At 38.7% G+C, this 16,289-nt stretch overlaps 1 protein-coding gene across 5 annotated transcripts in view; it reads right to left on the reverse strand.

Moving 5' to 3' along the window:
* Window positions 1-16,289, reverse strand: part of pard3aa (par-3 family cell polarity regulator alpha, a) — an 858,224-nt gene that overhangs the window by 294,545 nt on the left and 547,390 nt on the right. For all 5 annotated transcript variants that reach the window (XM_043690628.2, XM_043690626.2, XM_043690630.2 and 2 more), the window contains exon 12: window positions 15,446-15,484. In XM_043690628.2, the coding sequence (XP_043546563.2) occupies window positions 15,446-15,484 (39 nt within the window). The remainder of the gene's footprint in view (window positions 1-15,445; window positions 15,485-16,289) is intronic.

Here is a 16,289-nt window from a genome sequence, read left to right on the forward strand (position 1 = left end):
GAACATTGGTAGATCAGTGCCTCAAAGTCTTTCAAAGTGAACAGATGTGTTGTTTTCCAAGTTATTATTGCAAAGTTTCTGGTGGAATGCAATGCCATCACAGGTACTACAACTACAGTGATCAGATCCCTTGAATTTGTGTTGGCAACAAACATAGCATTTCAAAAAAAAAAGAAAATTCACCACAGTAGTCACAAGGATGATCTAAGATCATGAAATTTACATAGCATAAACAAAGACAATGTGAGTCGAAACCCGTTCTTTCTCAAAAGGCACTGAAACGAAGTCAAGCAGGATGAAACTGTTGTTGCTTATTTTTGATTAACACCTTTCTGGGAGATGAAAGTTGCCTGTAGGTTATCCAAGTTGCGAGGAGAAAACAACGATGCAGGTCATGGAAATATGTAAGTTGATTGTATTTCAGAAAAAGTATTTTGGGGCAAAAAGAATAAAATGGATTTCTAACAGAAGGACTGGAAGGCTTTCTCTATGCCGGTTTCCTTCTCCAACATCTCAACAGTCAACCCCAGTGATGGACAAAATGGAGAAACATGCATTCACTGACAACTACAGGGTTTGACAAATTTTATGAAGGAGACAAGACAAGAACTATGCCACCAAGGTCTCAGGTTCAACTATAATGACTAAGAACTTTTCAAACTGCATATTCTTTATCTTCCTTTTGTATTTAGACTGTGTTCCCTTTCAAATGTTACATTGGTACTCACGAGTGTGCTTGATTTTTTTTTAGTGCAAGTTATAAAATTCTTCTTTCTTTCATGTAAGAAAACCTCACAATTGGTTTCTTAATTTTAACTAATACTACATTCTAACTGAAGTGTGGTATAGTTAGATAGAGTCAGAGAGATGTACAGCACGGAAACAGATCCTTCAGTCCAACTCGCCCGTGCCAGCCAGATATTCAAACCTAATCCAGTCCCATTTGCCAACACTTGGCCCATTTCCCTCTCAACCCTTCCTATTCATGTACCTACCCAGATGCCTTTTAAATGTTGTAATTGTACCAGCCTCCACCACTTCCTCCGGCACCTCATTCCATACGCGCATCACCATTTGTGTGAAAAAGTTGCCCCTTCGGTCCCTTTTATATCTTTCCTCTCTCACTCTAAACCTAAGCCCTCTAGTTCTGGACTCCCCCATGCCTGGGAAAAGACTTTGTATATTTAAAAATCAAAAATATCGGTTCCGATCAACTGAGGTGTTTCAAGAAGGTAGCTGATTCACCCCTCTTCACTTGACTGTAACAAAATTAATATGATGTCTGATCTTCCCTAAGTAATGCATCTAAATGACTTATCAACTGAAACATAATTTGGCCATTCAATATTCTATATGCTGGCTGAATTGTCCCTGAATTCTCGGTCTCTCTAATGTGAACAGACCAACTTTTCCAAATCTTTTGAAGGACTAAAATTTTTCTTAGATATGTACTCAGACCTGAGGCTCTTCGATCCTTTTTCAACATCTCTATATCCCCCCACTGTCTGAGTGTATCAAAATTAGGTGAACGTCTCTAAACATTGAAGCTCTTGTATAAGCATGAAATGGTGCAGTTCACTTTATACTGAATGGCCTTGACAATACAATCTAATTTGCTTTAGTTACAGCTTCTCTGCCTTGGCAATGGACCTTTAGAGAACTGTGACCTCTGTCACAAAGATGTTTCGCTTTCTCAACCAAGTTCAATCCAGTTCCATTAGGTGATCAATGTCAAGCACTTGTTGTCACCACTTCCCAAATTCAGAACTCTGCACTTATTTAGCTCAGAGGTAACTAGCCAACAGAATCTAATATTTAAGATGAGATAACCTTTTTGATTGAAAGCTGTTTAAATAAACTATGCAAACTATATAACACCTTTGATTTTCTGCATAAATTCTTTTCTACTTGGTTTATTTTGCAATGTTTCTTTCCTGTTTTATCTCTTTCTCCATCAGGTTTTTCCCCATCTATGCATTTTCTCCAAGACTCTACTTATTTCCATTTCACTTCATCTTACCCTCTGTGGCTTCTTTAAAGTAGTTTTTATTTCAATTTTACTGTACAAAAGAATGTACAGCATGCAAGTTCAAAGGAAGCAGATTCACCAAGGGAATTACTGTTTCAAAATGCCCAAAGTTGTTAGATGAAACAGAGGCTAAGTGAAAGAGAAATGTAGCCCAGTGAAAGCTCATCATTTACATATCGAAATACTGAATAAGTTAGTGCACAGTAGAAACATAAATAAACAGACTGACGACCAACACAGTAATGACACATGACAATCCAAAGGACTGAAGTCCCTGTTTTATTTCAACATAAATATGATGCAGCTTGTTAAGTAGGTTCATATTCTTATAATACATTTTGCTTTATACTAACTACGTGATTTCTTGGATTAGCCTACAATTGGATTAAACAAACTCATTTGGAGCAGCAAAAAAAGGTGCTACACTTAATCTCAGCACACAGATTTGAGAACAAAATGGGGGAATTTTGCGCACTCAATCATTATCCACTGCTGAAATGCAATTGTGTTGATGTCAAACAAAAGCAACACTAGACTAAGTACTGATTTCCAATTCTCCGCTGATGACAAATAATGTACTGACACACAGTGTCCACACAGTGAAATGAAGTGATTTGCAGATGGACAAGCTATGCTGTGGGACCAGGAAAGAAAAAGAGGGAAAAATGGTGGAGCACAGCAGGTCAAATTTATCTTCGACGTAATGACCATGGCTTTGGGAAAGATAAACTCGCACATTTTTTGCCTTTTTTAGATTTTTTCAAATTGATACAATATCTGAGTTGTATGAGCAAACTTTATGGCTGGTGATACAGGTTTGATTTGACAATATCATATGCAGCTTATATTTTATCACCTTCCTGGTTTTCACAATTTCAGCATGCAACACTCATCTGCAACAACAGGAGGGAAAATTGTGCTGGTAGGCAAAAGTTACTAATTTTTCTCTATCTCTTGGAGGGATGGGATGGGAAAATTTCTTAACTTCATTCAATGTCCCTGCAATCAGTAACTCATTATTCAGAGAATACTGCATCCCACTTTCTCATGGTAATACATTTTTAGCATACTGAAACATTTGAGGTTCAAAAATATTTAAAACGAATCAAGTTTATGGAAGGTCTAATACATTGACAAATGACCATGTCCAATGTCAATAATGTACATAATGTCAATTTTAGTCAGCTGATCCACAACTGAAAAGGTAATTTTCACAGATGTACTCCATATTATTTTGGTCAGTTTAGCTGTACAACTTTTCTACAAAGGAAATTGCATCAACAACTGCTGGTTACTCATGTAACTAAATTTAGTGTTCTTGTAGGATCTAAGATGAAAAATAAAGGAAAATAATTTCCACACTGCTTAAAAGAACAACTTTGAGCATATGATTTCCAGACGTCTTTTTCCTCTGGACTTCACTTTAACATAGGGGAATTTGAGTATTACCACATGTTCCATCTCTCAAAGCTGGCACGATATATCATATGTCCCCGGCTGAAAGTGCATCTTTTCACTGCCATTATAACATGGTTAAGACACTTCATTCTGAAATAACTGGATTGGTACATTGTAACAATTTAGATCACCGGGTATGAGCCCCAAACTTTGTTTTCCCATTGTCATGAACTTATGGACCAACAGATTACAGATCTAATTCTAATGTCACTGGCTACATTCCATTCCCCCGCAAATAACAGCCTGCTCTCATGTATTTCACCAGTACTTCCACACATTAAAAAGCTCCAAGACAATATACATTTCTTTCAGAAAGGATTTCAGATGAGAAAGGGACTCGGCACCCCTGTGGTTTGTGTCATTTGAAGTGAGATTATATTACAACTTCCTAACCCGCCAAAACTTCTGAGCATTATCCCTTTGAGAACTACAGTAACATTTTTGCACTAGAGTAAGTCAAAATTCCAACTGAATTGGCTGTACTCCAGAAAGAATCAGTGCAAAACATTTTGAGAGTTTTCTCAAACAATTGCTAAAAGAAACAAAGTGATATAGTCTTCAAAATGTATTCGTTTGGACTGAGATATATAGAGGATGGTTTGTAAACATTTCTAAACAAGGATCCAAATCATTGTATGGTAGCTCAGAACTTGTGCACTGATGAAAAAAAAATACATTTTAATAACGATTTTCTTCTGGTTATTCAATGGGCATGTTCAAAGAATTCCAATTCAAGGGAAAAATCAAAATTTATTGTTTATGAGTAGAGTGTACTGACTGGTTACCATGATAATGCACCAAAAATGCAGATTGACACAACAGCCAGACTATACATACATTGCCTTAATAAATGAACAAGTGAAATGCTATAACCTTTTTTGTTTAGTTGAAACAAGCACAGTGCATGTACATGTTCCTGCTGTCTGCAAAAGCAGGAGGCCAGGTATTGACTGTACCCAAGCAGCCTGTACTTATTGCAACTGCAAAAACGCTCAACATTAGGTGCGAATTGTACAAGATTTGCTGGACATTCCTGAGTGCATTAAGAATTATGCTGATAACCAATTTAGGATGATGATCAAGTTTGTTGTGTATGCGCTTCTATATACTAGAAACGGCATATATTAATAGACAGGGACCTGCTTCATGGGGACAGAAGGCATTTTTATATCAACCACACCGATATGTTAGGACAACATCTTTGGGCAAGTGGGATTTGAACCTAGACCTTCTGGTCAAGATGCACAGACACGACTAAGACACCACAAGGGGTTTTTTTTGCAGTCAGATACTTCAATATCAACCTGTTCAGATGTGTGTCTTGGACTGGTGTGACTTGCACCCTAGCTTTCCGACCCAGAGGTAAGGACACTGCACCTGAAAGTCTTCCTTACAGAAAGAAGGCATTTTCTAATAAACCTGATCAGAGATATTAATACATACCTCTGTAGCAAGTGGGACTTGAACCCAGTGCTTCTGGCTTCGAGATAGGGACACTGTCACAAAAGCCCTCTGATTGAAACATAAATAATTCAACAAATTTTGACACAGTTGGTTCATTTCGCAGGACAACACACTGACCAACTGGAGCGAACTTGCAGAGTTTAACATTTAAACCAAACCTGGCTGTTAACTGTCAATCACCATTAATGGGTGATTTCTCCATAACAAATCTACTGATCAGAATCCACAAGGATCAGTATTCGGGGCACAATTGGTTACAATATATAATAATGGCTGGATTAGGAAAGCAAATGTACTATCATCAGGTTTATGAATGCCACAAAAATAGGTGGGAAAGCAAGTGGTGATGATGACATAAAGAGTCTGCAGAGAATTATAGAAACTTAAGTGAGTGAACAAAAGCTTGCACAGATAGAAGATGACATGAGGAATTATGAGGTAATGCACTTTGGCAGGAAGAATACAGGAGCTGAACATTATTTAAATGAGGAAAGACTGCAGAAAGCTACAGAACAGAGGGATTTAGGAGTTGGCTGTTGTGATTAACAAAAACAATTAGCATCCAAGTTCAGTGTATAATAGGGAATGCAAAGAGACTGTTGGCCTTTATTTCAAAGGAATGGAATACACAGGTAGGGAGATTTTCTAAAATTAAACAAGGTACTGGTCAGACCACAGTTGGAATACTGTGAATAATTTGGAAGATAAGGAAAAATATATTAGCATTATATGCCATCCAGAGAAGGTTCACTCGTCTAATAGCATGTACTCCTCAGAATCTTACATTTCAATAAGATCACTTCTCATTTCTTAAATGTGAAATTAGTATCAGCCTAACCATTCCCAGGGATCAGTTTTGTGAATGTTCTCTGAACTGTCTCAAGTATATGCAAGTATATTCCTCCTTCAGTAATGAGCCTGACACTACATGAAATAGTCTAATGATGTATCTAACTAATATTCCGCTCTTTTATTCTTCCAAAGTGGACAATCTGATTATCTAAATATTGGGTGGCACAGTGGTTAGCACTGCTGCCTCATATCACCAGAGATCCGGGTTCAACTCCCGCCTCAGGCAACTGACTGTGTGGAGTTTGCATGTTCTCCCCGTGTCTGCGTGGGTTTCCTCCGGGTGCTCCAGTTTCCTTCCACAGTCCAAAAAAATGTGCAGGTTAGGTAAATTGGCCATGCTAAATTGCCCGTAGTGTTAGGTGAAGGGGTAAATGTAGGGGATAAAAGCAAATTACTGCGAATGCTGGAATCTGAAACAAAAAAAAAGAGAAAATGCTGGAAAATCTCAGCAAGTCTGGCAGCATCTGTAAGGAGAGAAAAGAGTTGACATTTCGAGTCTAACTGACCCTTTGACAAAGAGTCAGTTAGACTTGAAACATCAGCTCTTTTCTCTCCTTACAGACGCTGCCAGACTAGCTGAGATTTTTCAGCATTTTCTCGTTTTTGGGTAAATGTAGGGGAATGGGTCTAGATGGGTTGCTCTTCAGAGGGTTGGTGTGGACATGTTGGGCCGAAGGGCCGGTTTCCACACTGTAAGTAATCTAATCTAATCTAATCATTCCACATTATACTCCAACTGCCAACTTTCTGCCTGCTCATTGAACAGTTATTCACCCTTATTATGTCCTCATCACAACTTGCTATCCCACCTATTTTTGTACTGCCAACCAACTTGGTTATAATACTCTGCTTCTTCATCCTAGACATTCATATACATTGCAAAAATTGGAGGCCTTGCACTAGTCCCTGTGACACACTAATAGTTAAGAGTTTGTCAACCTGAAATTGACCCCTTCATTCCAAATCAATTTTCTATGAATTATCAATCCTCTCGCCATCCCAATATATTACCCTCAAAACCAGAAGCTCTTAGCTTGTGCAGTAATCTTTCCTGTAAGACCTTGATAAAATGCCTTCTAAAAATCCAAATAGGAAAGTGGTTCACCTTTAGCTAGACTGCTTCCTACATTCTCAAGGAACAAATTTGCCAAACACAATTTCAGATATGGGTGACTGGATATGCCCTTCTGTGGCTGTCATAAGAGCAACAAGAAATAAACTGAAGGTTTTTCTAAGAAGATACTAAGTCTCTGCCAGTAAGTTGTAGAGTCTCAAGCGATGGGTGTCGGGATTGGGAGGAGCAATTAACTGAGAAATAAAAAGAGGAACGATGATAGGAAAGGTAGTTCTCAGAAGTGTGAAAAGAAATTAAGTGATTTTTAAAAATAAGTTGTGTTTATTGTGTAGCTTTTGTCATTGATAAACAGCAGTACCTGTTAAATCATCTTAAAATCAATGGGAAGAAAGATGTTACACACACACAATGTAAAATTACTATTTCAAGGTACTTCTCTTTCTAATTATATGTTGTTGATACTTTCTTCAAGTCTGTCTGTCAGAATCAAGTTGAAAAACCCAGTGGAACTCCAACACTGCAACCTGTAGCAATCAATTACCAGAACTACTTAATTATGTATCTTCACCTTTTAAAATAAAATACCTGATACAAAAATATCAAATCTCACACTTAAGCATCTCAACTGGAAAACAAGCAGAATGTACTGGAACTTCCCGTGAATTCATCTCCCTCACAATTGTCACCATCATCCCTGCCATCTTGTACTATATGTCACCCCACTATGCAAACCCATTAACTTTGCTGTGTAATCATTACTCATGACAGTACAGATGTAAATGCCAACCAATCAGGACTTGGTGAAATATAGCACCTTTGTAACACCTGATACATAGATAATCCTTTTGCTTTTATTCATTCATAGGATATGGACATCACTGGCTGGCTAAGCCTGAATTGTCCATCCCAGATTGTCCTTCAGAAGGTGGTGGCAAGGCCTTCTGGAATTGATGCAGTGCATGTGTTATAGGAAGAGAGTTCCACATTTTAACCTCGTGACTGTGGAGGCACAGTAATATAGTTACAGGTTAAAATATTGACGTGGAGGAAAACATAGAAATACTGGTGTTCTCAAAAATCTAATGCCCTGTCCCCCTGGAAGAGGAAGGTCATAGGTCTGGAAGGTGCATTTAAGATGTCATGGTGAGTTGATGTAGATAATGCACAGTGATGTCAATGTACACGGGTGGAGGAGGGAACCAATTTTGAAGATATTAGATGGGGTGCCAATGAAGTGGTTGCTTTGTACTGAATGACAGGTGATTCCTCTGTTGTTGGTGCTTTACTCATCCAGACGAATGGGAAGAACTTCATTACACTCCTGATTCATGCCCAGTAGATATTGAACAGACTTTGGGAGTCAAAAGCTGAATTACACACCACATGATTCCTAGCTTCTGACCTGTTCTTCTAACAACAGCATGTGCGCATCTGGTTCATTTCCATTTCCAGTCAATGATACCGTCCAGGATGGTAATAGTGCAGCATTCAGCAATAATAATATCAGTGAATGCCAATGGGCAATGGTTGCATTCTTTCTTGATGCAGATGGTCATTTTCTAGCACTTTTGTGATGAAAGTGTTACTTGATCAGACATTGCTCACATCTACTATCCTGCCCTTTCCCCATAACTCGTCATTCCACAACTGATCAGGAAGTTCTCTATCTCAGCTCTAAATATACACAAGGATTCTGCCTCCACAACTCTCTGTTGCAAGAAGTTCCAAAGGCACTCAACCCTTAGAAAAGAAATTCCTCCTCATCTCAGTCTTAAATTGGTGCCCTTTTATTTTGAGATGATGGCCTCAGGTCCTAGACGGTCTCACAAGAGGAAACATCCTCTGCATTTACCGTCAACTCCCTTATAAATCGTTTATGTTATGACAGGATCACCTCTCATTTTTCTAAATTCCAATAAGTAGAGTCCCAATCTTTTTAGCCTTTGCTCATAAGACAATTCCTCCTCCGAGGCCACCTTCTCTGAAACGCCACCAAAGAAATATCTCCCTTAAGTAAGGGGACCAAAACTGCTCACAATAGTCCGAATGTGGTCTCACCAGCACCTTGTACTGTTGCAGTAAGACTTCCCTAATCTTACGTTCCAACCCCCTTGAAATACAGGCCAATATTTCATTAGCCTTCCTGATAAGCTGATGCACATGTGTGCTAGCTATGTTTCATGCACAAATGTCCACAGACCCTTATATTGCAGTTTTCTGCAACTTTTCTCCACTTAATTAATATGCTATTCTTTTGATCTCCCTTCACATTTTCCCACATTTTCTCCCATTTGCAAACATTATCTCCTCTTAAACTATCGGTATCTCTCCATAAAGACTGAAGTCTCCGCCTTGCCTATTTTTGTGTCATCTGCAAATCTGGCTGAAGTACATTCCCTTCCTTCCTCCAAGTCATTACTATATACACAGTTGCAGTCCCAGCACACATCTGTGTAAACCCGCTAATCACAGGTTGCAAATCTGAAAAAGAACCACTTATACCCACTCGCTGTTTCCTGCCATGCGCTAATTCCCCATCCATGCCAATATACTAACTCCAACACAATGGGCTCTTATTTTATGACTTAATATTTTGTGAGATATCTTGTCGAATGCTTTCTAGAAGTCCAAATGCAACATATCTACTGGTGACCTTCAATCTACTCTGCTTGAGACTTCCTCAAAAAACTAAATAAATTAGTCAGACACAATTTCACTTTCATGAAGCCATGCTTACTACTTTATTTCATGAGCTCAAGTATGTCTCCCTCACTTTCTGCTGTAGGTCATTAAGTACATTCAAAACTCAAATAGATAGACATTTAATCAGTAAAGGAATTAAAGGTGATAGGTAAAATACAGAAAAGTGGAATTGAGGATTATCAGATCTACCAAAATCACATTGAGTGGTGGAGCAAACTCGATGAGCTATTTTATATACTTCTACTCAGCTCCAGTAGGGAGATGGAAATGCAGACTGGGCGAACGCTTTGCAGAACACTTATGTGTCCCTTGAACTTCCTGTTGCCTGCCACTTCAACACACCTCCATGTTCCCTGGCCAACATCTGTATCTCAGACTTGCTGCAGTGCTCCAGCAAAGCTCAGTGCAAGCTGTAAGAACAGCATATTAGTTTCCACCTGGGGACCCTGCAGCCTTTGAGACTCAATATTGAGTTCAATAATTTTATGACCTGGGCACTTTTCCCCATGCCCTTAAACCCAACCCCCACACATGTGGCCTTGTCATCACATGGGCTGCTACTACAACCAACCTGTCAGCTGCTCATGGTTAACTCTGCTTTCTCTCCACAGATACTGCCAGACCTGCTAAGCTTTTCCAGAAATTTTTGTTCCTGTTTCTCGTTTCTAGCATCCATGGTTCTTTGTTCTTTTTACCATTTCTGGTGCCTTGGTTTACCTGGTATCATTCCTTTTTATCACCTTTTAGATTTTGTAGCAATTTGATCCAACTGAGTGACTTATTCGTCAACCACATTGCTGTGGACCTGAAGTCACATGTAGGCCATTAAGGGTAAGGATCAGAGGTTTCCTTCAATACAGGACATTTATATGTCACTGTGTGCTATGGCGAAGAATTCTCATGAGATCAGGAATTCATGCTCATTATGTTAATAGGAGTGGGGAAGGTTGAGGGCCAACTTAAATTTGTTGCAGAAGGAAGGGAGGTGAAAGAAGGGGGAGAAATGTCTGTGTGTAATGAGAGGAAGAACATGAAATTATGGACACACCATCAGGAAATGGGGGCTAGTATTGGAAAGAAGTGGAGGCAAGTTGAACAGTATATTGAGAAATGGAAGAATGGTCAGTGAAAATTGGAGGTGATGTTGGGGTAAAGGAGTTTTAGCAGAGGAGATAGAAGATTGCTCACATGAATTGGCCTGGAAGGAGAACATCAGTGAGAGGAGGAAAATGGTGGTATGGATTAGGAGAGTGGAGAGGAGTGTTCGCATAAATTCAGGTGGAATAGCAAGAAAGAAGGGCAAGGAAGTGAATGCCAGCATGAACTTAGCATGGCAGTGTAAACAGCAACTGGACAAATGAAATTACTCATGTTTCTGGAAGGTACGCATGCTCTTTAATTTACTTAACTCAAGCAATGACCACTTTAAGATAGGCAAGTGGCAAAAAGAGATCAGTGTGTGTGTCTGTGTGCAGGTGCACATATGGGTGGGGGCAAAGTAGCATGAAGGCTATCAGTCAATCTGGCAGAATTTGTGGGAAGAAAGCAGTTATTTCTCAAGACTCTTCATCAGAACATAATTTCTGTTTTTGTTTCAGATCTCCAGCATCCCAAGTTCTTCATTTTAATTTATTGCAGGATATTGGTAACTTATTGGTCAAGAATCATGGCAGAGAACTCAATTCCCAACAACCAGATACCTTGAATATTTAATAACTTGGGGACTACAAAATCAGCTCTTTCACTGGTTTCTGGGATGTACCGTCCCATCTCCAACACTGAGCAGAGTAAAGGATAAGCAAAAACTGAAGTGGTATCTCCAGAGCATTTTATGCAGCTCCGAAAGGGCTGTAGTCTTCGATGCAGGTCAAGTTCCTACTGACTATGCATGCCCTGGCTTTACTAAGGGGTGCAAGGGATGGGAAAATAGCAATGCTCACATTTTTTTTTAGAAGTTGTAAGGGATTCCAGTGGTCACAGGGTTAAAACTCTGGTTACTAAGTGACAAATTCAAGTGAAAGAATCTGCTTCGAAGTTCTCCCATCAATGACTCATTATATCAAGCAATTATATTTCAGGTAAGTAAACCAGGAGCAAATAACATGGAGTGGATTTGAGTATTTTACAGAAAAAGACAAAAATGATCTGAAAGATATTAATTCTATTTCTTCAAAAGGAAAAAGATATTCAATACATTGCTGGGGTGTGAAATCACACTTTTCTGTACTTCTTGCGGATTGGAGCAGTAAACAATGAACTCATACCCATAGAATAATTTTGATTGCAAGAATTTAGAGTGAAAGTTTCCATGATTTATTAACAGTATTGTACGAGAATACTGAAAATGCTTAAATCAAAGTCGCTAAGTTAAATTTTAATGCTTAATGCCAACATATAAAACATTGATAATTTAAACAAAGGTCTCCAGACTGATTAGTAATACTTTTTAAATGTAGTTAATGGGAAGTAAGTGTGCAAATACTTTAAATGTGCTAAAGATGATATGAAATGTTAAAGTACAATAATGCGCTGAACTATGTTTATTACTATGAATTAAGAAAGGTGGCATTATAATGCAGGTATTATTTTTTTCAAGATCGACTTAAAGCAGTTCTTTTCTGTTCCTTCGAGATATAGCAAATGATGAGATACTTAAAAGGATATAGGAAAGAAAGAGAAGCTTTTCAGTGGATGTGAAAATGATTACTGCTTAATACTGAACAAAATGCTCATCAGAGTAAACATGATTCACAACAGATAACGCAAGGTAAACGTGCAAACATATCTTGATATGCTATTTTCATCTTGCTCTCAAGACATGATTACCAAAGCTTTCACTTTGCATTCATCAGGGCAGAATTGCAAGACTACCCAATTTCAAAGGGAACAACAACTTATTCTGCCCAAGATGATTATTTCTCTAATATAATGTCTCGACCATTTCAAGTCCATTTGCCAACCAATCAACACCCTCACCTCATGATAAGTATAAAATGAAAAGATTCAAAAGTATATCTCTCTTTTCAGCAATAATAAAGTTCTATACTATCAAGCAACTCTATTACTTTCTTCTGTCAGCTATTAACACCCAAGATACATCACTGTTCTATGGTTACCAAAATACTGTTGGTGCAAAGTAATCTACATGAATTTGTTATGGCAATATTTCATAGATTGAGTCAAATATTAAAGTGACAATGTCTTCTTTTTCTTAAAAAGCCAATCATTTATTTCTCCATGAGGTAAATCACATACTAATTCCTAGTGAAGAGGCAAGTATGACTTACAACCAATTTCCCTCAGAATTTCATAGAATCTTAGAATCAAAGAATCCCTACAGTGTGGAAACAGACTATTTTGGCCGAACTAGCCCACATCGACCCTCCGAAGAGTATCCTACCCAGTCTCATTCCCCTGCCCCATTGCTCTACATTTCCCATGACTAATGCGCCTAACCTACACTATGAACAATTTAGCATGGCCAATTCACCTGACCTGCACATCTTTGGACTGTGGGAGAAACAGGAGCGGCCGGAGGAAACTCATGCAGACACGAGGAGAATGTGTAAACTCCACACAGACAGTCTTCTGAGGCTGGAATTGATTCCGGGTCCCTGGCGTTGTGAGGCAGCAGTGCTAACCACTGAGCTGCCCATCTACCATGCCGCCAATGTTTTGAGATCAATTCCTCACATGGAGTAACTTCAGCAATGGGGTTTTGTTTGTAATCAGGTCAGGCTGGTTAGGAGCTCACAATCTTAATTATGCTCTAACCCAGCCAGATGCATAGGAGAACAATAGCTTTTCTTGATACCTTTTAAGTTACCTGAGTAAGTCAGTAAATGTTTGTTATGTCTCTATAGTATCTGTGAAGTTCAACTGGGATTTTCTATAACTTTGAAATAATTCTTCGTCATCATCAAAATGCTGGGAAGAAGCATAGATAGCCTTTGTCACATTTACATTATCTCAGCACAATAATCTAGCTTCAGGACCTGCACTAATTTCCAGGTAGCGAATCTGAGGAAGCATTGATGATCTCTCAATTTCACTCAACGTAGTAATTTGTTCCCCAGAGTTGATGCATTCTATTCACCAGTATTTCCAAGCAGTGAAACAATGAACAATGATAAAAGGTTCAACTGACCATGAGTAAAAGTCAATTATTTCAATGAAATTAAGTTATTCCTTTATATTGGACTTAAAAGTGATAATTCCTTTAAAAAGCAAAGTGGTCTTCCTGCTCCTTATTTAAAAAAACATGTTTTGAATTTTAGTGGCAAAACATCTCCACCAATTCTCAGAGTTTACTATGGCAGATACGTTTCTTTTTAAACAACATTTACAACTATAGCAGCAGATCAAACTGTGGAGCCTTTGAATACATTTCCCAATTCAGCAAATATTCAGAGACAGTCAACAAAAATGGTACATAAACATTTCTATCCATCTGAATGACTGAACATGTCACACGGCACATCTTTCATTCAGATGATGGTCCACTAGAGGGACCGTAGGATGATAGTTTGGGGACATGGAATGATGGGAAGAATAGAAGGAAACAATGATCAACTAATAATTATTGTCACCATTCTTCAATTACTCTTGTCCTATTTGCTTTACTGTTTAGAATTATATACAGCAGAAGAGCTCTTTTGGCCCACCAAGTCTGCACTGACATATGTGGAACATCTGAGTTTCAACCTAATCCTGTTTACCAGCACTTGGTCCACAACCCTGTATGTTACAATATGCCACATGCTTCTCCAGGTACTTTTTAAAGGGTGTGAGACAACTCACTTCTTCAACTCCTCCAATGCAGCGCATTCCCAACCATCACTACCCTTTGGAGTAAAAAAAAACTTTTCCTCACATCCACCAAACTCCTGCCCCTCACCTTGAACCTGTGTCACCTCATGACTGACCCTTCAACTGCTCCTTCTCCAATCTGTCCATGTCCCTCATAATCCTGTTACCTCAATCACCTCGCCCCTCAGTCTTCTCTGATCCAATGAAAACAACCCAAGTTCATCCAATCTTTCTTCATAACTTAAATTTCCAATCCTAGGCAGCACCCTGATGATTCTCTTTTGCACCCCACCTCCAGTGCACTAACATCTTTCTTATAATGTGGCAACCCATTGCACACAGTACTCTAGCTGTGGTCTCACCAAAGTTCTATTCTGTATGTTGGGAAAAAATAATTAAAAGATATTTGCAAATTAAGCACCTAAAGGTAATTATCATAACAAGCTATTTTCACATAAAGATGCTTTCATAGACAATGACATTTACAAAGCAATTTTTAATGCCTCTTAATTGCACCATTGTTGAACTATATAGGTCATGCATCTACCACACATACTGTTGCATTCTGCTTTAGTAAATCACTTTCAGATACTTCAGGTATATATTACACTCCAGATGGTTTAGAAATTTTCAATATCAAAGGATTTGAAATAGAACAGGTCTTGATCTGAAGAGAGACTAGCTGCTCCCTACACAACATACTTACAATGGCAGTAATTTTTCACGTACACACAGATCTCACTGATGCCTGAAGCTGCTGTTGAAAAAAAATTCTTTGGGCAAATGTACTCTCAATCCCATGCTTCTATTGACAGTCTTTTTATTTAGCTTTGTGAGTGATCTGATAGATTTCTGCAACCAAATATTGGATAGAACAACATATTTTTAAGCCAGGGAAGATAAATTGATGCAACAATTTAGTAAAGCATTCCAATTTCGGCTATCATGCTCAGCACTGTAAGAAATACAAACTGCCCATCACCAAATGCATCAGATCATGAATCGACAAGACTACTTTCTGATTTAATGTGTGTCTTAGAACGTGGAACTCTTACCAATTCGCTTGGTGCCTGCATCTGACTTGATTCTTTTTTCTAGAAATAGAGATAACAAAGAGTAAAACTACATGACATAGAAGGCATTTGCATGCATACTACACAGATGTACAAATCAGTGACAGAGGCAACTCGTGTTCCAATCTTTTCACAGGCATCCTACACATTCTCTGTTTTATAGCTGAGACCAATTATTATAATGGGAAGAAAAGCTCCAAGAGGCTTTTTAATTTTAAAACTTTTCCTTTTTTTAAAAAAAAAAGACTGCAGCCAGCAAGAGGCAGAGTGTGTGATAGATCGTAGCTTCAGGGTAGTGGTCACCCGACAGATTCAGTCAGGTAGATGGGTGACAGTCAGGAGAGGTAGACAGGAAATGCAGTAATCTTCTACGGCTATCCCGCCCTCAGACAAGTGTACCGTTTTGCATACTGTGAGGGGAGATAGCCTCTCAGGCAAAAATAGCAAGCAGCAGCCAGGTCTTTGGCACCATGATTGCAATATCCTGCTTTACAGCAGAGCCAAAATCCCAGCAGGCAATTGTGACAGGGGAGTCTCTAGTCAGGGGCACAGGCAAGTGCTTCTGAAGACACAAGTAAGATTTCAAGATTGTGTCTGGCCTCCTTGGTGCCAAGGTCAAGGATGTCACAGAGCAAATTCTCAAAGTGGGGCGTGAGAAACCAGAGGTCGTTATATACATTGGTACCAATAAATAGTGATGTCTTGAAAACAGTCCACATTACATAAGAGGTGATCTTGAAGGCCTTAAAGCACAAAGATAGATAAATCCCAGGCCCTAATCAAATGCATCCCAGGACATTTAAGGAAACTAGGGGAGAAATTGCAG

Source organism: Chiloscyllium plagiosum, unplaced genomic scaffold (genome assembly GCF_037043375.1).
Source record: "Chiloscyllium plagiosum isolate Xiang-an unplaced genomic scaffold, Cpla_swu_hap1 HiC_scaffold_5, whole genome shotgun sequence".
Lineage (NCBI taxonomy): Eukaryota > Metazoa > Chordata > Chondrichthyes > Orectolobiformes > Hemiscylliidae > Chiloscyllium > Chiloscyllium plagiosum.